A 25,196-nucleotide genomic window follows, 5' to 3' on the forward strand; every position below is an offset into this window, starting at 1 on the left:
TATCTATATCTATGTTTATACAAATTTTTTGTCCTTATTATTTTTTTTTTTCATAGTTCGCATATAGCACTTTATATGTTGTACTGATTATACATAAATTTTAACTAAAACGTCACTTTTCTTATGAAGTTTAACATAAACCTTTTTTCATTTTTTTTTTTTTTTTTATATATGACTTGTTATTTTTCAATTCGTAGCATTAGTACATATTATACGTACGCATTAATAATAATGTATTGAAACATTTTATATAATATTTATGAACAGTTATTTGAAAGTTGTAATTGTATTTTTGTTAATTTTCTTCTGTGTTTAGTAAGAAAATTTTTTAAATTTTGTGTTTCATTTTACTTTTGTTTTTTGTTGTTATAATTAACATTTATGTATAAGCTATATTTTTATAAAAACAATATTATAGTAGAAGCATATGCTATTGGAGATGAAAGAAATACATGTACAAATTAAAACAAGAAAAATAAAAAAACAACAAGGTGTTATAGTTTTTGTAGGCTCATACAAACATATGTATGTTTTATATTTTGTGGCACATTACCAACAGGGGATGGACTTACGCATTATGTAATTAACTCTTTAGCAGCGTGTTATTGATATGTTAGTAACATGATAGCAATATGTTAGCAGTTTGTTAACATTTTGTTTTGTAAGCATTTGTTTCATAATATGTTATTATAGGGACTAGATTGAATTATTCTTAAGTGTAATGTTTATTTGAATATATCCATGTGATCAGCTTAATCGCCTATGCAGAAGTGGTATCAATTTTTATCTCTAGTTGAAAATTTCACCCAGAATCTTAACTTAAGCGAATAAGTTGATAAATATTTTTATCAGAAAATTAATAAATATATTGTCAGACGAATAATTTATCAAACTTATATATATTATTAAGCCACTAAAATTATTCAGCTTACAAAAACAACGAATTAGTTAATAAATAATACAGCACTTGTACGTACAACCAAAAATTTTAAAAATGGAAACAAAGTAACACACATCAAGTGTGCTAACACAGTTATTCATTTTTCAAGATATTCATTATATAAGCTCAATTTATAAAAAATTTATTTTTAAGCATTATATTAGTGTACATTTAACCTATCTTAAACCTTTTTTAAAAAAATGAAGAATACAGAGAGTAAAACTATTTTAATGTGGTGTACAGAAATAATAAGTGAAATAAGAAAGAGAAAAAATCAACGTATGTGCAAAAAAAAAAAAAAAAATTTTGTAGCGAATTAAATGAAATAGAGCAGTTGATAATAAAACGAAAAATAAGAAGGAGATCAACACTCTCTCAGTGTAAATATGTTAAATATATTTATAAAAATTGTTGTATATTGAGTAAATATTTTCATTATAAATTATACTCTACTCAATTTAATAAAAAAAAAATCGTGACTTTAAACAAAAGTCTATATTTCGGAAATACTAACAATGGTATTATTCCAAATCAGGAAAAGCCAAATAAACGGAAGATATGTATTGATACTACTATGGTAACTAGTGCAGAAAATAATAAAACTAATGGAACAACAAAATGCATCATATTAAGGCACTCTCACGCGTTTGAGAATAAACAGAAAAGAGATTTAATGATAACACAGACTATAATATTGACTTTGTTTGAACCAAGCTTATTGAAAATTTCGTTAAAGTTTTTTAACTTTTTAATGATATCAATTATTAATCAAATATTTCAAGAAATACTATTTTTGTCTACGTATAATTTCTCTATTGTAGAACAAAAACATTCCAAACGTACACATGATGTTAGTAATGACGAACGCTCAGGAAAATTAAGAAGAGCACATAACATAGAAGTTACAGAAGCAGAAAAAAATGTAGAGAATTTCAAAAATTCATATAGAAAGATTCCCCCGGAATTACCCATATTTAACCTTATTAAAAAATTCCGTGTAGACATAGAAATTTATTTTTGTATGATATGCATGAACAGCATATTGTTCAGTAAGGAATTATTTTATAAAAACAGCATAGATTATTTTTTCAAAGATGTGCTTCCTAATTCATTACAATGCTACAATTATTTCAAAGGGGTAGTAATAAAATATGTAAAAGAACGAAATGATCATGCTTGTAAATGGGGTATATATCACATCTATTGTAGTAAAATTTTGCTAATTTACTATTATTTAAGTACAAATAATATACTTGAAAAAATGTATTTGAACTTGTTACCAGAAATTCTAAATTGTAAGAAGAAAAAAAACCCATTTTTTGAGTCTTTAATTTATTTAATTTATTTAAATTATTATGGAATTAACAGGAATGTTAGTGTTAGAAGAAGAAGCATTAGCTTTGAACACAACAGATTGTGCTATATGTTGGAGGAAAATGGTAGAAACAAAAAGAACTACCAAAAATGTGCTTACAAAGTGAAGAATGAGAATAAAAATAACTCAGCCATCCGCTCAGATGAAAAAAAGTGTTCAACTTTTTATAAATGTTCCATAAATAGGAAGATGAAGCAAAGAAGTACTTACAATATATATGACACACTATTAAGGTATAATTACAACGTGCAAGATTTGAATTATTTGTACATAGAAAAATTTCATAATAATATAGAAGAGAATAATATTATTAAATTTTATGTGCATGCTGAATCAGTATTATACCCAATATTTCGTTTAAAATCAAGAAAAAATATAAACTCGTTAAAAACTGGAAGCAACTTTATTATAACAGAAAGACTAAAAAGGTTAATTAAAGAGTTAATAATAAATGTTTATAATAAAAAGCCAACAATTTTAATAGGAAATCAAGGTTCAGGTAAAACGTCTTTAATAAAATATATATTTGAGAAATTATATCAAAATGAAGATCAAAAGGAAGAAAATATTATAAGCTTATATTTAGATGATGTATCGGATTCTAAATCTATTTTAGGATTATGGGAAAGTAATGAAAAATGTTTTGAATTTAAATACGGTATATTAGCAAAGGCTATGAAAAGTGGTAATTGGGTAGTTTTTGAAAATATTAATAATATCTCTAATAGCGTGATAGAAAAGCTGCATGAGTTAACTAGTAAGGGACACATATACCTATCAGAAAAGGGGGAATACATATATCCTCACAAAAATTTTAGGTTATTTTCAACGATAACTGTTAACAGTGATAATTATAATAACAGTGAGAGCATTTCAAATGAGGAAAACACTGTGGATGAAGGTAACACAGAAATGGATGAGGTAAACGGTACAAGGGAAGGAAGCCACATTAGTAGTGGTAGTAGCAGTGGCAGCAGTTGTGATGAGAAATGGGCAAGGAGCAACCACCTAAATTATAGTAATAGAGACATAGGCGAAGTGATAAGAATGAACCACAGACCTAATAATCTGACAAATTTGTTCAACAAATGGCACAGTGTATATATTGGAAATTATAGTCGACGAGAAATAAAAGAAATATTATTTAAAAAGCTTAAAAGTAGTGTTCATGATAACTACAAAAATGTGCTATTAAAATGTTACAGCATAATGAAAACGTCATTGCAGAAATATCATATATTAAGAAATATTAACCTACATGATTTAATAAAAATTGTTAAGAGAATAAATAAGAAAAAAATTTTTATGTATGAAAGTGAAAAAATGAAGATATTCCTATTTCAAATATGTAAATCTATATTAATATCACACATACCAAATATTCATTTGAGGTCTATTTTTTTTACTAAATTAGTTAATATATTTGAATTAAATGAAAAAGATGTAATGACAAATATAAAGTCTTATTCACTTGATAGATATATTGATGAATTTAATGAATCATTAGAAAATAATTATCCAAAAGTTGTTTTTAATTATGAAAAAATAAGCAATTATTCCTTCATATTGACATCTGTTCATAAATCTATATTATACGAAATAATTGAAGGAGTGTATAACAAGGAAAGTATATTATTAATTGGTGATACAGGAGTTGGAAAAACGGCTTTAGTAGATTACATTTCAAAAATTTTTGAAACGAAATTACATGTTTTTGTTTTTAGTGAACAGTCAGAGGCTTCAGACCTTATCGGTAATTATTACCCCTTCAATATAAGTGTTAAAACTAATGAACTCTTTGAAGAGTTCAAAAAGTTAAATCATAAAATAAGTTGTTACATACATGAAAAGGAGTTAGATGTTTTTTATATAAAATTAAGTATTATATTAAGTGAGAAAAAATTTTTGACCTTTTTAAATACCTGCTACAATTATGTAAAATGTGTTATAACAAATTTTAAAAATAACACCAAATTATTTGATATGAAAATAATAAAAAAATGCAAAACCTTTCAGAGAAACTGTAAAAACATTATTAATTTTTGGTGTACCAATAACTGTAATTTGAATAAAGGGAGAATGAACAAAATAAAAAACCACTATGCTTTAAATTACAATTTTGAAAAATTTTTTAAAAAGTGTGAAAACCATGTTGAAGGAGAAAAAATTTGTTATAAGGATAACGATGAAGCGTGCAATTTAGATGATAAAGCTGAAAGAGAGAAGGGAAAGAACAATAAAGATCCTGTAACGTGTATAGTGGAGGAAGAAGAATGTAGCCAAAATGCGAACGAATTAATATTTAAATTTCATGATGGTATTTTAATTGACTGCATTAAAAATGGCCACTGGATTTTACTTGATGAAATAAATTTAGCACAAACAGAAATATTACAGAGACTACAGGGCTTAATGGACCTGTCGAATAAACATTTCGAAGTTGTAGAAAAGGGAAATGAGCAGATCAAAATTCACAAAAATTTCCGATTATTTGCTTGCATGAATCCACCTATCATTCCTAGTATGAAAAAAAAAAAAACAGAAAAAAATATGGCTGAGTCAGGGAATGCAAATAGAGATAGAGGTATCAGTGGCAGAGGTATCCACGACAAGGGAAGTAACAGTTATAACAATGATTCTTCTATAGATGCAGATATGATAGATAACGTTAACATTGACTTATATAATAGTACCATTTCATCAGGAAAAAGGGAATTACCCCCAATTATTAGAAACAAATTTACGGAAATATTTGTTGATGAAATTTTAGAGTATGAAGATATCGAAATGATTGTTAAACATCTTTTAAAAGAAATTACATGCGATACTGTTCTGATAAAAAATATTACGAATTGTTATTTAGAAATTAAAAAAGAAAGTCTAAAAAATATGAATAGCCAAGACAATAAACCCATATCTTTTTCTACGAGAAATTTAGTGAGAGCAATTAACTATGCCGTTCACGTGCATAAGAGAAAATTTAAGCCTTTATCACTTTATGTAGCTGTTTATCATGGATTTATCTGCAATTTTTTAAGCTGTGTCAATTTATATAACCAGAAAATTATAGAAAATATATTCAACAAATATTTTAAGTATCCTAAACAGAATAAAGCTCAAAATTGCAATAATGATGTTATGCATATTGAGAAAAATGGAATTATAAATTATACCATTTTAGAGAATTACTACCTGTACAAATGGTATAATAAAAAGAAGGGAATAGAAGAAAGCAGTGCCAGTACGCATAGCGCAAGCACAACGATATGTTCTAATAGCAGATCTAGTAACAGTAGCAATAATAAAGGTAATAATAATAATAATAGTAACAAGAATAAAGGTAATAATAACAGTAATAGTACCAAATATAAAAGCAATTGTAATAGTAATAATAGCAGTAATGTGGTAATTAGGAATACTAATGAAATGGAAAAATATGCTTGCATAGAAAATAGCTGGATATTATGTGGAAATGAAGAAGTAGATTTAAAAAGCATTTTATCAAATTTTATAATAACAAAAAATGTGAAGGAAAATATAAAAAAATTAGCGTTATGTTTAAGTGGAATAAAAACACCAATATTGCTAGAAGGAAATACATCAGTTGGAAAAACATCTTTGGTAAAATTTTTTGCAGATATAACAGGACATAAATTTATTAGAATTAATAACCATATGAACACAGATATAAATGAATATTATGGTCAATTTGTTAATGACAAAAATAATGGAAACTTAATTTTTGAAGAAGGAATATTTGTAAAAGCAGTAAGGAATGGTTATTGGGTAGTTTTAGATGAATTAAATTTAGCACCTTCAGAAGTATTAGAATCATTAAATAGAATTCTAGATGATAATAAAGAAATATATATTCCTGAATTAAAATGCTACGTTAAAGCGCACAAAGATTTCATGCTATTTGCAACTCAAAATCCAGCTAATAGTAATAAGTATATTGGTAGGAAAGAGTTATCCAAAGCGTTTAGAAGTAGATTTATTGAATTTTATATAAATGATTTTGAAGTTGAAGAATTAGAAATAATTTTACATAGAAGATGTGCTATATCTCCTAATATTTCAAAAAAAATGATACAAGTATTTACCGAACTAAGAAATGTGAAATCTAATTATAACTATTTTAATGATAATCTTATGACATTAAGAGATTTAATTAAATGGGGGAATAGATACCCGAATACTAACACAGAAGCGTGTTTACATGGCTATTACATCATTGCAGAAAAATTAAGAAATGAGAAAGATAAACAAACTGTTAAGGATATTTTAAGTAAAAATTTTTTAAAAAAGGAAGAAGAACTGATAGTAAATTATGAAAACGACCAAGACGTTAAAAATTTGAAGGATATTTTTTTTAAAAAAATTTCTTCCATAAATAATCTGCAAAATGTGCAAAGCAAATCATTGAGTGAGGATAACAGGATGGCCCGAGGGACGCACTCCTCCCTGGGGTTAAGAAGCGGGGACCAGGGAAAAAATGATGATCAGGAAGAAGAAAATGATGAGAGTAGCATATGTGAAAAGCCCTACAAATATGATGAGTACCTCAAATGTGATAACTTGAAACGGTTTGAATACCTAAAGAACATCCATTTCGGAAAAAACATGAGCAGGATAATTTGCTTGCTACTAAAATGTTTCAAGAACAAGGAGTCGGCATTACTAATAGGAGAAACTGGATGTGGAAAAACGACATGTTGCGAATTATTAAGTTTTGTAAAGAATATAAAATTAAATGTTTTAAATTGCAATGAAAGTACAGATGTGTATGATATTATTGGTAGTTTAAAATTAGTACAAAATAAAAAAGAAGATTATGAAAAATTAAAAAAAAATTGTATTGAATTATATAATGAAATTACCCAAAATTATCAAGACCAATTTGCTTCAATGTTTTTAAGTGGTATCATACATGAAAAAATTACAGATATAAAAAAGGAGGATTTTTTAATATTTAATCTTTATTTACAAAAAAGGTATAATTTAAATGAAAATATTAAGAGAAAATTGATAAAAATGGAAAGGTCTATAAACAATTTAAAATCGGTTTTCACATGGTTTGATGGTATTTTGGTATCTTCTTTAAAAAAGGGTGATATATTTTTAATGGATGAAATATCATTAGTTGAATCTTCTGTGCTTGAAAGATTTAATTCTGTATTAGAATATGATAGGACTTTGTTACTAACAGAAAAAGGAGGAAAGAATATTAAAAATTTAAAAGCACACGATAATTTTTCATTTATAGGTACTATGAATCCTTGTGGTGATTTTGGAAAAAAGGAGATTTCTCAAACTTTGAAAAATAGATTTACTGAAATTTTTGTTGAAACGTGTTCATACAAATCGGAAGATTTTTACTTCTTAATTATGAAACAGTTGAATTTTACAGAAAAAAAAAAGAAAATATATATTAAGCAACATATTGCTAGGTGTCTCTGTAGTTTATTTCAGCAAATAACTGAAAACAGAGCCTTGTCATTATCATCATTGTCATCCTCCTCCTCATCATTACGTTTCACTCTTTCCAATAGAGACGCAATTAAGTGGACGACCTTTATGAATATATATATAAATAATAAAAAACAATTATATATTAAAAAGAAAAAGGATAAAACGATAGAAATTTCAACAAATAAATTAAAAGCCTACTGCATACGAAGTTACTATCACAGTGGCTGTCTAATACTAATTGATGGAAATGAAGATATGAAATCAAAACAAATTTTACAAAACATTTTGATGAAAAATTTAGAAGATTTATGTACGTCCTTTAAATACAAATTGCATGGAAAAAAAAAAAAAAAAATGTATGAACTTTTTTAGGGAAACGTATAATTTTATATTTAAAAAAAAATACTTAAGAATTAACGATTTGCGCGTCATATTTAAGAAAAGACTACGTTACGATTTAAATGAACTTTCACAAAGTTCCAATTTTGTTTTCAAAACTCCAAATATTAAAAAAAATTTGTTTAAAATTATTAGAGCAATGCAGTTAAATAATTCAATTTTGCTTGAAGGCTCTCCAGGTGTTGGAAAGACATGTATAATAAACATACTGGCCAAGTTAACAAACAACAAATTAATTCGTATAAACTTGTCTGAGTGCACAGACATTTACGACTTCATAGGGTCGTATTTTCCTATAAAGGAGAAGAGCAGCAAGCAGTTAAGATGCGGGGTCCAGGGTGAAGAAGTAGAGGAAGAGCAGTATGATAAAGCACAGACAGAGCAGCGTGAAAAAGCAAAAACTGCAGTGGAGAAAAAGGCCAAGTTTGCTTATTTTTGGAAGGACGGGAAATTAATTGAATGTATGAAGAAAGGATATTGGATACTCATAGACGAAATAAATCTAGCGAATCAGCAAACGTTAGAAGGTATCAATTCTATATTAGATCATAGGAAAGAAATATTTATACCTGAAACGAATGAAATTGTTAAGTGCCACGAAAATTTTCGATTGTTCTGTTGTCAAAATCCTTACAAAGAAGGAGGAGGAAGAAAAGGTTTGCCAAAATCCTTTTTAAATAGATTTTCAAAAATCTATTTTGAAGAGTTAAATGAAGAAGATTATTTGTGCATTGTTCAAAGTCTATATGGTAATTTTATTTCTTCGGATATAATAAAAAAAATTGTAAAAATAATTTTTGTAATAAAAAAAATCAATGTGCTATTAAATGAAAGTGAATGTTGGGTTTGGAATTTAAGAGACATTTTAAGGATATGCAAATTTATGAAATATTACAGTGCTAGTAGTAATTTTGTTATGATATGTGAGATGCTTATATGCAGCAGATTGACCTGTACCGAAGATAGGACTATTGTGCGAAGTGTTATAGCAAATATTTATAGCGGTAACGATGATTTTGTAAATCAGTTATCTGAAGTGACGACAAGAGATAACTTAATTAATTCATTAAATTGTAGTAACAGGAATAGTAACGGCAATGGTAATACTAATAATGGCAGTAATGATAGAAGTTACAATAGCTGTAATGCAGCCACCTATGCTAGTGATAATTATAATTTTTTATGCTCTGCTTTTAGCGAAATTTCTGATCATGTTATGTCCTGTTTTTCCCCCGATAAAAGGAACTCACTTATTACAAAAGGCAGCCATAAGAATACAAATGCTTCATTATGTAGTAATTTTACGCTGTCTTTACACATATTAGCAAAGGATGAAAAAATTCTTCATGAATGTCTTTATGCAATAGAACTTAATATTCCTATTTTATTGAATGGGCAAAATAACTGTGGAAAATCCTCTTTTGTTTATAAATTATCATCAATTTTTCAGAAAAAATTATTTGAGTTTTCGCTAACAAATGATGTTGACACATTTGACTTATTTGGTTGTTATGAACACAATAGTAGAAACAATGCAATAAAAAATTTTGAAAAAAAAATATATAAACTGAACAAGCTCTTTTTAAAAATTGTTTTCAAAAAAGAAAATTTAGGAAAATTTTATACGAGCCTTTTCTCTAAAAAGGAAAATGCAAAAAATGGCGAAAATGGAGAAAATTCTGGCACATCTATTGTAGACACACACGAAAGTGATGAACAAAATAAAAATAAAAAAAAAAGGAAGCAAATTAAAATAAACATAATGGAAAAAATTAATCATCTGTCATTTCGTTATATTAATGCTCTGAAAAATAAGAAATATAATTTGAAAATAGCCGAGAACGAATATGTAGGTTTTATAAATAATATAAAAAAAATATGCAAAAAGGAATGTAACAAAATGGCTCATATCCTTTCTAACATAACATATTTGTGTAAAATTATAAATGAAAATCATATTAACGAAAATGTGTATATATATAATGAAGGAAACTTTATTAAGGCAATTAAATATGGACACTGGGTGTTGCTAAAACATCTACATCATTCTGTTCCGTCCTTGTTAGATAGACTAAATAGTCTTTTTGAAGAAAATGGCTATATACTACTTCACGAGTTTGGTAAAAAGAAAAAAATTAAACCACACAAAAATTTTCAAATTTTTTTAACTTTAAATTCAGAAGAGCATTATAAAATTAGTAAGGCATTACGAAATCGTTGTTATGAAATATATTTCGGACATATGAATGAATATGTGAACAATGCAATAAATTTTTATCATCATCCATTAGGTACAAGCATCGTTAATAGTATAAGCAAATTTGAATCCAAATGTAACTCTAACAATAAACCTTGTAAAGTACATATGTCCGTATGTGAAGAAGAGCGCTTCAGATATGAAAATACATTTATAAACAGTTCAAAAGACTCCTATCTTATGAGTAGTATTAATGACAGTGTTCAATATAGTAAGAACAATAACGTCTTAATTAATACATATGATGATCCCAAGAGGAGCAAAAATTTTCATATTCATATGATAAATTTATGTTACAGTTTTCAATATAAGAGCAGTAGTGATGATTTAGCAAAAGAGATTCATATTGCTGGTCAAAATAAAACACAAATTGAAAAGGATTATGTAAATTTGATTAAAAAAAATAACATATTTTTCTATTTAATAAAATCCATTTTAAAAAATGTAAGGAAGGGAAAAAAGTACGCTAGCATATGTGATAGAAGCAGATGTAGTAGTAGCTATTTAACGGTTCCTCTGGTTGATCTTTTTATTAAAAAGGACGGCATAAAAATGAACTGCACAAAAATACTTGACTATGTAAATTATTGCTACAATTCTTTTTATGTTACTCATGGTGTAAGGCTTAATGTTGATTTAGTATACTTTTGTTTAATTATTTCCCTCGTTACGTACATCATAGAATATATATTTGATGAAGACACAATAAACGAAACCAAGAAAATTTTGAAGAACTCAAAATTGAATCATACGTTTAAAAAGAGCCTACAAATATTACTAAACTATAAGTTTGAAAACAATTTTTATTATATAGATAAATACATTGAATTCATATGTAGTAATTTCTTATTAGCAAGAAATAGGAACAGTATTCGCAGCACTCGCAGCAGAAGCCGAAGGAGTTTTAAAAATTTGGGTCAATGGAAGCCTATTTTTATGAACTCCTTTGTAAATTTTTACTGCCTCATATTTTCAAAATTAAATGGAGAAATACAGCTATTATGCTACCCATTTTTTGACCACCTTAACAACTGTGTAATTAACGTAGTATATAGACTAAAAATTAAAATAAGGAAATTTATAAAAAATAGGGAGCAATTAAATTCACTAATAAGCAATATAAACAGTAGTAATTTTGTTCACAAGATACAGTACAAATATTTTATTTATTTTTATTTTCATATATTCATAAATTATATATACAATTTTAACAAGCTGTATGATAAAGGAACAGTACTATTTAATGAGAGCTGTGGAAATAATAATACATATGCTTACATATTAAAAGAAATAACATTGGTTAGTTCTTTCTACAAATTGAAACTAAACAAAGTATTTTGTTACTTAGTGTATTGCTTCATACAGAATTTTTCTCTTTATGATATATTTTACAGATATGAATACCTGTTAAACCTTAAAAATAAAATAATTATTAAATGGGATAGTTTAAGTAGGGATTACTACGATATAGAAACAGCAATGTATCTTGATTTTGTTACTAGAAAAATTATTTGCAAAAAATTTGTCTATTTTAATATAATAATAAATTACATATACAATGCTATATATAACGAAAAATCTGCAAAGTGCGATCAGATAAACAAAAATTGTGTAAACGTTAAACGAAGTAGTAATGATACCTTTTGGGAACAAAAGTCAAGACATGATATAAAGAAAGAGAACAACAGCAGCAGCAATAATAATAATAATAATAATTATAATAATGATAATAATAATAATGATAATAATAATAATGATAATAATAATAATAATAATAATAATAGTAATAATAATAATAAAAGGATTTCCTTTAAGCCTTTACTTGCTGCCAAAAAATACCTTATAAACAATTTTCACGTAGGACTTTCAAAAGTTTTACCATTTTTTGAAGCCTTCTTAAATTATAACGTTAGTTACAGTTATTTCTCAAGATATATGCATAATAGGAAGAGGACAAAATGCTTCATTTTTCATCATATGAATAAATTTTTAATTTTTGTAGAAAAAATTGTCTTCAAAATGTTAGAACAGAATAGTATACTAGTTGGTGAGGACTTGTTTAATTATTATGTGTTTATTTATAATTTTACATTTCACGAAGTATGCAATTTGAAATATAAAAATATATGCAGCAAAATTATTTTCCTAAGAGACACAGTAAAATTAGCATCTAAGGGGAACCATTTTAAGAAGATCAATTCTAAGTTAATGAAACTTTTGCATGTAATAAAATTATATGTTCAGGATAATTTACCTTCGTTTGGATGCATGTACAGAGGGGAAAATTTTGATGAAGGTTCTGTTGTTTACGATGATAAAATTGGCAGTAATAATAATAGTAATAACAGTAGTGATAGTAGTAATAACAGTAATAATATTATTAATAACAGTAATAATATTATTAATAACAGTAATAATATTATTAATAACAGTAATGGTAATAGGAATACTGATTCATGTAATAGTTTTGCTCATACAAGGAATGACATAAATTACAGCAAAATTACGAAAAACATACCCATATATTTTGATCAAGAGAACAAAGTAAAGCATGTAAACATCCATTTTGAGAATAAATGGATTAAAAATATCTTTGAAATTGTTAATAATATTTATGTGAGTTATTTTATATATATAAGAAACAGAAACAACTATTTTCATATTTTTATGAATTTTCCTGTGCATCATGAGTTAGTACCAAATAAAGCGAGCATAAATAGTGATTCCATTTTGTGCAAGATGGAGGAACAAAAATTTAATAAAACGTTGGAAGCACTTCTCATACAAACCAAGTCCTTTTCTCATGCCCTTAAAAATTTACAAAATGATGAAAAGGCATATTACTCAAAAATTAAAAGTATAGAAAAATTAATTATAAAAAATGTAATATACCAAAGTGGAAAATTGAAGATGAATGCACACAATATATTTGAGCAAAATTTTTCCAGTAGAAATCACATAAATAATAGCAGTAATTGTAATGATACAACTTCAAATTATTCAACAAACGAATATATTATGTGTGAAAGTAACAACCTCTTTTTTTACTACCAATTTATCATTTTTAATATAAACTTGAAATATTTATATAATTCCTTTATATACTTGTTAAATTTGTATATGTGCATGAAGTACTCAAATGCGTTGGAAAATGGACAACAATGTGAGTCCAAAAAGCATTGGGATCCTTGTTTATTTGTGGATAACTGTAGTTTCTATTTTACAAAAGAAAAAAAAAACTTGTACATAAATAATGCAAAAAAAGACCTAAATGAAAATATAAAAGATGCTATAAAACAAATATATATATATTTAGAAAATATGGAAAATACTATATTTATATATGAAGAAAAAATTGAAGTATTGAGTTTATTAAAAGAAACATATGGAATGTTAGAATATGCAGAAAAAAAGATAGATGATAAAAAATATTTAAATGCGTTTGGATTGAACTTAATTTTTGTTACAATTGAAGAAGTATTATACCTTATTTACGCATTACTAATGAATGTTTACATGATACTTGATAGGAATTATAGTTATACTAAGGAAAACGTGAACAGAATGAGGACTTTAAAAAAGAAGAAGAATACTCTTTTATGGGCTTTTAACAACGCGCCAACGGTAAACAAGTACACGTCTTTGAAGAAAAGAACATTGAATAGGCTCGCAACCCCAACAGATAATATGGAGCCCTCATTCTGTAATAATAGTAGTAAGAATAGAAATAATAATAGTAATACTAATAGTAATAATAATAATAATAATGATAATAATAATAATGACAATAACAATAATAATAATAATAATAATAATAATAATATTTCATATGCGGATTACCAAAATGATAATAATAATAATAATAATTCATTGGAGGATTATTCAAATAAAGTTAATCATAGAGAGTATGAAGAGGAAAGGGCGCTAGAAAAGATTAAAGATAACTTCATTACATATGAAGAGTATACAATATTTAAGAACATTTACATGAGGGAAAATATACAAAATCATACGATATGTAAATATTACTCTTATATAAGTTCATCCATTTTTAATAAAACAGCCATATTTGATTCAGTTATAAATATATACGAAGAAATGAAAAAAAAGAAAGTAACCTTATTCTATTTAAACATGTGCAATTTTTTATTTCAAAATTTAAAAAAGAACTACTTTGATTATGTAACAAAAATTCCATTTATCCACAAACGTAAGCAGCTTGAAGTTAATAATTCAGTATTTTTAATAGACACAAACTACATAAATATTAGGAGCAAAAATTCGTTGTGCTATTATTTTGCTTTCCATATCTTTACCATATTTTCGAACATAATAAAAAACAACAATTCGGGAAATACTCTTATATGTGATGAGAAGAAGAACATCCTGTTTACCATTTATGAGATACACAACATTATTATTTTTGAGCGAAGGAAAAAAACTTCACTCGAGACCCTACTACGTATGTTAGAATTATATAAATATTTTTTTGATCTGAAAAATGAAGGCACTTATGTGCGGAAAATGGAAAAGTACATTTCCGTTTTTCTATTGCTTCTTTTTAAAATAGTTCTAAGGAACTTAGAAAATGATGATAACGAATATGTCTCACAGATACAGATAAAAAGAAATATAATTTTGAAGACAAGTGACGTTGGAGATGACCATCATAATAATTGCGACAGTGCAAATAATAACTTTAAAAATGGTCTTATTAGAAGTGATAAAGGTCTGATCCAAACAGTGCACCACTGCAAAAATGGAACAAGTACATACACAAACGAACATGCAAATACACACGCGAACATGCACACTAGCACATGTGGATATATCCAAACGGATGTGAACAGGGTATGTGCCAACCTTCTAGCGAAGAATAAAAACAAATTAGACAAAGAAGAATTAAGTCATATGTTTAGCCGATTATATAATCACATAAGTAAAAATATTAATAATATAGGTACTTCTAAGTGGAATGAAATTTTAGAAATGTTATTTCCTGAAAATAAGATTGTTATTGATTTGACGCAGAAATATGATGACGAAGATTTTATATACATAATAGGTTCCTTTTATATGTCTCATTATTTTTTAAATATAATTTGTTCAGAAATTAGGAAAGAAGTTAAGGAAATATGTAAAAAAATGGAGATGAAAAATTATCTTAAAAATGTTGATATATCGGTTAAAGAAGAAATATATATGGGCTCTCAACATAACATGTATATTGAAAAAATTAATCTGTTTGAGGAAATTTCCTATTCCGATTTCGTAAAACTTCGAAAGAAAGAATATGTGAATGAACAAGTGAAAAAAATGAATATAAATATGCCATTACTACCAAAAATATTAAAAAATATGAATAAAAAAAGGAGACACAAAATTTCAAACATTTTAGCAGCCAAATGTAGAACAAAAAATAAAAAATGTAATTACCTTATCACACAGTATATTAATAAAAACAATTTACAAAGTTTTCAAACATTGTACCCAAAATTAAAAAACGATTTTAAAAATTTTTTGAAAAATATATTATCCTTCCGAAACATTGAACATATATTATCCGCATTAATTAAGTCAAATAATTTTATCAGTTTTTCACTTATAAACTCATGTTTTGATTTTATAAACCATATAAAAGAAAAATATAACTTAATTCTAAAATTTTCTCATGCCCTTACTCATTCGCTATGTGCATTTGTACATTCTGTCCATAACATAAACTTCCGTATTTTACGGAAAAGAGAAAAAAGGCACAACCTTTATGAACAAAGTAACCATAATGTTGATGATGACGGTGATGACGATGATGTAACATTTGCCATTAACAAATTAGATGAGGAAAAACAGCCAAAAAGGAGGTTTAAAAAGGATATATACAATTATATAAATTTCCCCATTAATTTTAATAAAATTATTAATTTAAAAAAAGAGGAATATAAAAATAAATTAAACGACATGGAATATTTTGATTTCATGATAAGGATGTTACAGAGCAGTAAGAACATTTTCAAAGATTTCGATTTTTCAATTCTTTTAAATTGTTTAAAAATATTATGTAAACAAATTGTAATATATAATGAACAAGATCATAGTTCGAATATGAATGAATTTTATAAAATTGAGCAGTTTAAAAATACAGCAGTAAAAGAAAAATGTGCCTACATTATGCAAGAGGACGATTACATAGAGAAAAATATTGAAAAAGAATTAGATGACATTTTTTATTCTCAGCAGTATTTTTCTAGTGAAACATATACTAACAATGGTAATGTGACAAGTTATTATCCTTGTGAGGGTATACAACAATATGTAGACAACGAAAACAGAGATTCGACGCCATTTTCGAGCGCAATGCTTAATAATGATAGTAACAAAGACAGAAAAGACGAAAACTTACAAAAAAATAGTAGTTCTTTTTCAAAAACGCAGTATAATAAAAGTATGAAGGGTGAAAATAAAAACTCGACAGTGTCAAGAGAAGAAGAGGAAGAAGACAAAGGATGCATAAACGAAAGTTTGTTTAATAATATTATATATAAAGTTTTAAAACTGATTAAGAGAAGGGATGCATTTTGTCGTAAGAATAAGCAGAAAAGTCATGTAGAAAGTGTAAAAAAGAATATTAATCACTTGATAGATATGTTGATAAAGTTGAATAGTAGTGCTAATATTAGTAGTACTGTAGACGGTAGAAGTATCTATCCTAATAATGATAGTAGCGGCAATTGTGGATCTTCTTCAAACCTGTATGAGGAAAACAGAGCTACATTTTTGTTGAACCAAAAAAACGAAGAAAATAAATTGTTAATTTTCACCCTAAGTATGATTAACAAATTTAGCGACATGACAAAATATAAAGATGACAAATTTGTAAAATTTAAAATGAAAATATCCGAATTTTTATTGAATAATAAAAAAAAAAACCATGTATATGTAAACAAATATATACATTTGTTGGACTATAATTTTATGGAATACATATTTAGTGCTTTAAATGACTTATGTTTTTTCCTCGTTAATTTAAAAAAGGAGTTTATTATAATATATAATGAAAGCAATAATTTAAATGTGTTAAATATTTTAAATGCGATCGATAATATTTTAGCTATTCCAATAAGTGATATAAAAAACGAAATAGAGAAAATAATTTTAAAATTGGAACATGTGCTTAACTTGGTAAATTTACTAAAAAATGATAACTACATAAATTTTGAAGAAAGAATAATGACTCGTTTGAATAATTTAATAAAGCATAATAATATATTAGAAGAGCTACTAATATATACAATATATTTTAGATTGCACAAATTAAAAGAGATCAAAAATATTCGAAAAAATTTAAATCTTAAAATTGTGAAAAAAAAGACCTTAAATTTGTTTTCCTATCTGTTTTACTTATGTTATGATGATACAAATGATGCAAATAAAAGAGAAGAAGAAGAAAAAGAAAAAGAAAAAGAAAAAAACGAAAAAGAAAAAGAAAAAAATGAAAAAGAAAAAGAAAAAGAAAAAGTAAAAGAGAATGTTAATGGACCAAACAACAGCTGTGATTGTAATACGAATGTTAATTATGACACCATAACAAAAATAAAAATAATTAAAACATTTGAATCGCTAATAATATTTTTGCGAGATTCTATGATTGGGGTGTATCCTATATGTTTAAATATAATATTTTTCATTGCTCTATTATTTAAACATTCAAAAAATTTAAAAGAGAAAATGATGAGTAATGTCTTTTTAAATGTATATAATTACATGCATATATATTTACCGTTAATAAAAAAAAAAATACAAATTTCAAAGAATTATTTCGATTTACAATTAAAAAAGTCGTTACAGAATGTTAACATCGATCTTGTAGATGTAGAGGCATACAAATCATCTATTACCAAATTAAAAAAAAAAATAGTGTACTTTACAAAATTGTATTTTCAACAAATTAGTATAACCGTGGATAAATTTATTATAGAAAATAAACATTCTTTATTTACCTCTGAAGTGAAAAAATATAGAAATAGGTACACCATAACGCATACTAATACTATAGACATGAGAAGCAATAACGAGGACGATTTAAGTGATACATCTACAAAAAATGCATTCTCAGGTGAGGATCAATCAAGTGATTTATCGGCTGCAAGCAGAAAGGCAAGTTCATCCTATTTTTCAGAATCAGAGCAAGACAACGAAGAAACAAAAAATGAGCTCGATATTAACCCGTTATCTAGTTTTCCCCTTGTCAATGTTGGTGATGACAAGAAAGTGAAAGGAGAAAATGAAAAGGGGAGCAATATATCCACAGTTGACGAAGAAGCACATTACATCTATATAGAGATAAATGAATTAAAATCATCTTTTTTAAATTTAAGAAATAAACTGAAAAAAAAAATTAACCTAACAGATTTTCTAACAAATCTGGATGGCTATTACAGCTTTGAAGATTTATCAAATAATTATGTGAGTGAAATAAAAAATATTTTAAAAGTTCAGTGTGTCAACGCTACCATTAATCAAAAGAAGAGATGGACCTACATACTTAAGCATTTTATAATGAAAAAATTAAATGTACCTGTGATGTATAATTTTAATAGCTTCGATTTTTTTTCCAACATATTCAGAGAGCACATAACTTTTTATGATAATGAGATGGATAAGATTTTTTATATATTACAATATTCATCGTGTGAAGAAATTATGGACGAATTAAAAAATTGTTTACTCTACATGATAGAACACAATGTGCACATAGAGGATGAAACAAAGGAGATTCAACAAAATAGAGTGAAGGAAGATATCATAAAGGTGGAATACGATTTAAAAAGAAATATAAAAAGTAAAAAAATTTGCAATTTTCTTTTTTTTGATAAAATAAATGATATATTAAAAAGTAATGAGGATAAGAATTATAAAATACTTTATTTAACTATATATATAAAATCTATTAATATACATGAAGATATCATAAATGATGAAATGCTATATTATATTTTTAATTCTATTAATTATGAATATTTTAGTTTGAGAAAAGAAATTAGTACATTCTATAACCATTTTATGTTCTATTATTTAATGATAACAACCTTGTTATATGAAAAGAAATATAAATTAAATTATATATCTGTAAGTATACACATTTTTGAAAAATTATTATTAAAATGTAATATTGTGAAGAGTAGCTTACTACAGATCTTGAGTATTTTCTATGAACAGTTGTCAGAAAGCTCCCTTTTTAAAAGTATATTGTTTTGTGTTTATAAAATTATATACATTATATACAGCTCAAACGAATTTAGACTGTTCAGATATTTTAAAAATATGAATCATATTAAATGTATAGAAGATTTTTCAAAAACTCTTTCAAATTTTAATCTTAAAATGAATGTAAAATTTTTGAAATATATTAATAAAATTATGAAGCAACTAGAAAATAGTTCGAACGAAATATTTTCATTAAATATAGCTCCTTATTTTAAAAATAAAATATACATGAACATAAGTAAATTTGTCAAATTGTTTAACCAAATAAGCAGCACAAGTAGTTTTGCTCCGTTACGTAATGAAATGGGCACTGAGTGTAGCGATATAGGCGAAATGTGCTCTAAGTCAAAAGCTGTAGTAGTAGAACAAAACAACCACTTTTGTGAATATAGATGTATAGAACGCTTAAATGATCAAATTTGCAATTTAATAAATGACATTGTTAATAAAAAATCCATAATTTATAAGAGAGAATACCCGAATTTTCAGGAAGCCAAAAATATTAATGAAATATATGGAATGAAAAATATTATCAAATTGTACTTGAGCGTTTATAATTTATTCCCCTTTAGAGAAGATGAAAAACGTCAGAAGAATGTTCAAATATTTTACTACTTAAGTAAAAATTTATTTTATATTGTAAAGTGCATATTTCTATATTTCGTAGATATATTTATCGGTTTTTCAAATATATCCTTATATTTTTTAAAAGTTTTAAAAGTGTTATATACGAAGGGATTGTGTAGAGAAAAGAAAGATGCTAATGAAGAGGAGATGATAAAAAATAAAAAAGAAAAAGATATTTTTCACAAAGTGGATTTTTTAAAAGGTATAGGATTAGGGGAAGGAAAAGGAATTAAAAATATATCACATGAAGTTGATAATGAAGATATAGATAATATTTATAATGAGGACGAAAATAATTTTAGTCAGGATGAGAATGATTTTAATGAAGAAGCTATTGAGTCGACTTACAATTTTAAAAAATTTCGTGAAAAGGAACTAAATGATACCACGAATGAGTTTGACAATAGGAATAAAAATAAATTAGAGAATGAGCAAAATAATTTCAATATGGAAAATAACGAAAAAAATGAAGGACAAAAAAATGAAGATAATAATAAAGACAAAGTTGACATGAAGGGGGAATATGAGGAAGAGGGGAATCGCAATACTACAGATGATAACAGTAATAATAATAAAGATGAAAATGAAATCAACGTAGAAGAAAATATTGATGATGTTTTTGAAAAACATAATAGTAAAAATTTTAATAAAAGTGAATGTACTAATGATTGGATGGATAATTTAAAACACAATGATCTAAACAATAATGTCAACAAAGGGGAAGATCAAAAAAGAGAAGGGTATGAGGAGAAAGAGGGAAAGAAGGACTCATATAATGACCTTAACAGTGGTGAAAAAGAAGATACGTTTGAACATGAACATGATCACGAACAGATGAGTAGCGAAAACGAGTTGAAAGAAAAAGACAAAATTGAAGAAAGCGAGAACAGTTTAGAAAAAGACAAAATTAATATGAATAAAAATGATGAATTGGATATGGATAATTTGGAAAAAATGAAGCAAAATGATAACTGTGATTTGATGAATTTTGAACAAAATGCTAGCGAACAACCTAGCCATTTCGATAACAGTTTGACCCAAAAGAATGATAATAGTTATAATGAAGAAAATGAAAGCGGCATTAATAATAACAATAGTGATAATAATAACGACGATTTCAGTTTCAACTTTGATTCCAGTTTTGAAATAGAATCAAGTGATTTCTCAAAAAGCTACAGTGAAAAGTCGTTCATAAGTAATGAAAGCGATTTGGATGATTATGTAGATGAAGATAAAACAGAAGAGCTCAAGAATGCTTCCAAAGAAGAAGATATCCATAAAAGTAAGATGAACGAAGGAAATGATAGTGAAAATAATATCCCAAATGATCTAGGTAATAAGGAACAAACTGTTATAGAAGATGATTGCATTAAGAATTCGGATGATATATATGAACATGATCAGTCGGAAGAGAACGACTATGATTTTGAAAGAAAAAAAAATGATGAAAATAAAGGAGGTTTCAAAAATAGGCAAGCAGAGGAACAGGGGAACCTGGGAGCAGAGCAACAGGAACCGCAAGGAGAAGACGTGATTAACGGACAGAATGAAAAGGGAAAAGAAAATGAAAGAAGTAGTAGTAATAATAATGTGCAAGATGACGAAGAAAAAGATGAAATAAATAATACAGATCAAGGAGAAAGTGAGAAGGAGCATGAGAATGAAATGCAAAATAATGAAGAATGTAACAAGGGAGATGATAAAATGCACACTGGGAAAATGGACGAAATGAAAAAAGATGAGCATATCATTATAGAAGAAGCTGGTAATACGTCATATGAAAAGGAAGAACCGAGTGAAAATGATGGAAATGATGCTGAAGTGGAAAGCGAAAATAAGGACAAGGATGATGATAGCAAAATGGGAAGCCATAGTGAAGCCCATATTGAGGAAAACAGTAAAATGGAAGATGAAAATGAACATAAAAATAAAATGCAAAATGATAATGAAAAAACGAATAACTTTACCGAAAAGAGAAGTTTGTACGAAAGTAAGCGGGAACAATCCGACGAGCACAGTAGTATAGAAGTGAGAGATAGATTAACAAAAAATTGTGAACAGAATAACTCCACAATTGAACAGGAGGAAATTGAAAAAAATGAAAACAAAATGAATAACACGTTGAACAATTTTGATGAAACTATGCAACATAGTAGTAATAATAATTCATTTGAAAATTGTGATAATATGAATTATATGGATAAGCAAAATTACGCAGAAAGGGGAAATAGTAATGGAGAAAATTCTTCCAATTCACATGAATTTTCATTTTCAGTTGACAAGTACAATATATATATGGAAAATTCTATTGACATTACAAATTTTATAGAAAAGATTAATAAGCAGTTATGTAATTTGGAACAGAAAAAAGATATGTCTAGTAATGATAAAGAAGCTTCTAAAGAAGATGAAAAACTAAAAGAAGAAAAAAAAAGGCAGAGTTGTGAAGATTTCAATATATATAAGGAAGAGGAAAACATAGTTAAAAATGAAATAACATCATATGATGATGTTAATAAAAACAATGTTAACTACAAAGAAAATTACCCCTTAGATGAAATGCACGAACAAAATTTGATTAATACGGAAGAAGAAAATAGAGAAGTGGATACTAAAGAAGAGCATAAGAAAAAACAGAAAAATGAACAAGAATTGAACAAATTAAATAGAAACTTAAATGAATTAAATGCAAATACAGTAATATATGACAAAAAAGAAGTGGAGGATGTAAAAGAAGACATGGACCAAAATAGTGACTACGACGATGAAGCAAGTAGCATTATATCATCAGGAAGTGTTTCTCAAGATAAAGTTCAAGGAGAAAGATATTTCACTAATAAGGAAGAAGATGCCGTTGCTTCATCTGCTTCAGCTGCTACGGATATCAATGCAAATGATGATGATAACACGAGTGAACTATTTCCAGGAGACTGTAACGTTGAAAAGGAAGACGGTAGTAACCCCATATTAGAGCAATATTACGATAATGAAGAAAAAGAGAAGGAACAGGGAGAGAATGAAAATATTGTCAATATTAATTATTTTAAGGTGTATAAAAACACAAAAGTTTTTGATAGAGAATACACGTTAAAAAATAGTTATGAACAAGTGGAGAAAAAGAAAAAGACAAAAGAGAATATACTTGAAAATACCAATTTTAACGCAAAATATGAACAAATTTATGACCAAATTATTAACGAAACGGAAACTATATCGAGTCAATTGTGTGAACAGTTAAAAATTATACTAGAACCAACGGTCAGAAATAAATATGAAGGAGATTATAAATCAGGGAAAAAATTAAACATAAAAAAATTAGTAAATTATTTTGCAAGTGATTTTCGAAATAATAAAATATGGAAAAGAAAAACAAAACTAAATAAAAGAGACTATAATATATTAATTGCAATAGATAATACTAAAAGTATGAAAATAAATAATATTCAGAAAATGACTTTAAATACTATATTTTTAGTTGCTAAGGCTTTTGAAAAATTAAACGTAGGAAAAATAGGCATTTGTTCATTTGGAGAAAATGAAACAATTGATTCAACTAATATTGTATGTTCAATGACCAACAGTTTAAACAAACAAGATTTTTTAAAAATATTACATCATTTTCAATTTAATCATGATACTCAAAATTCTTTTGATACTGCAATGCTAAATGCATTAAAAATATGTAATTATATTTTTAAAAATACGCATACGTATAATAATTCTAAAAGTACAATTAGTCATTTAATGCTTATAATAAGTGACGGGAGATTTAATAAGAACTCAGTTAAAGCTGAAATTTTCAAATGTATCCAAAATAATTTTATTCCTGTTCTGATGATTATTGATACACAACTATCGAATAATAAAGCACAGTCTATATTTAATTTAAAACAAACATTTTATAAAAATAACAAATTGGAAATTATTCCATACCTCCACGATTTTCCATTTCCATATTTTGTAGTGGTGAATGATATTAATAATATACCCGCACTCACTTGTGACATAATAAGGCAATGGTTTCAATTACTCAATAACAAATAAATGAAAAGCGTAAATAATTACGTAAAAAGCTCATGCCATTTTGAAAATTTGACTAAATATAACGCAAAAGGGGGGTTGCAGTACGGGCGAATATGCACGTGTACATACATATATATATATATGTTCATGTTTTTATGTTTGTATGTATGTACGTATATATATGTGTACTGCATGCGAAACAATTTAAGGATAAAAATTTACACAAATGCGGAAAAAAGACAAACAAAAATTGAGCAGTTTTTATGTCAATTGAGGAAATACGGTTACAAAACTACATATGTAGATATATATATACCTATATATACACATATATCGTAAACTCATATATTCTGAAAGATTCTATATATTTTGAATAGTTTTACGTGTAAAATTTTTTTTACATTTTAATATTATTATTTTTTTTTTTTAATGAACAATTATGATAGTAAAATATGTTCAGGATATTTTAAACACATTTGAACTTTTTAAAAATTTAGTATGTGTAATTAGATATGTTTGAAAAGAATATACCTTTTTTATGTATACAATTTATACTTTTTTTGTGGCATTTAACACTTTCAATATTTTATTTCATATACATTATATATGTTACATATACGCATGTAAATATTCGTGTTCTCGTACATATTTGTCTATTCTTTTATTTATACATTGTTCGAACTACAACCAAAATTATAAAAAAAAAAATTTTTTAAAATTAACAAAATCAGTTCAAGGGTTTTAAATTAAACGAATTTTTATTGATCATATCATTTTTTTTTTCCCCAGTAGATATATATATTACTAAAATTTCCCAAATATCTGTGTTAAATTTTAAA

General features: G+C 26.1%; 1 protein-coding gene across 1 annotated transcript; it reads left to right on the forward strand.

Annotated features, from left to right (window-relative positions):
- Positions 1 to 994: 994 nt before the first annotated feature.
- On the forward strand, positions 995 to 24,378 carry MKS88_004895 (dynein-related AAA-type ATPase; the record flags this gene model as incomplete). Its single annotated transcript, XM_067218109.1, has 4 exons — positions 995 to 1,005; positions 1,253 to 8,101; positions 8,199 to 14,905; positions 15,014 to 24,378. The coding sequence occupies 4 exons, from the start codon at positions 995 to 997 to the stop codon at positions 24,376 to 24,378; spliced, it is 22,932 nt and encodes a 7,643-aa protein (XP_067071275.1).
- Positions 24,379 to 25,196: the final 818 nt, after the last annotated feature.

Source organism: Plasmodium brasilianum, chromosome 13, assembly GCF_023973825.1.
Source record: "Plasmodium brasilianum strain Bolivian I chromosome 13, whole genome shotgun sequence".
Lineage (NCBI taxonomy): Eukaryota > Apicomplexa > Aconoidasida > Haemosporida > Plasmodiidae > Plasmodium > Plasmodium brasilianum.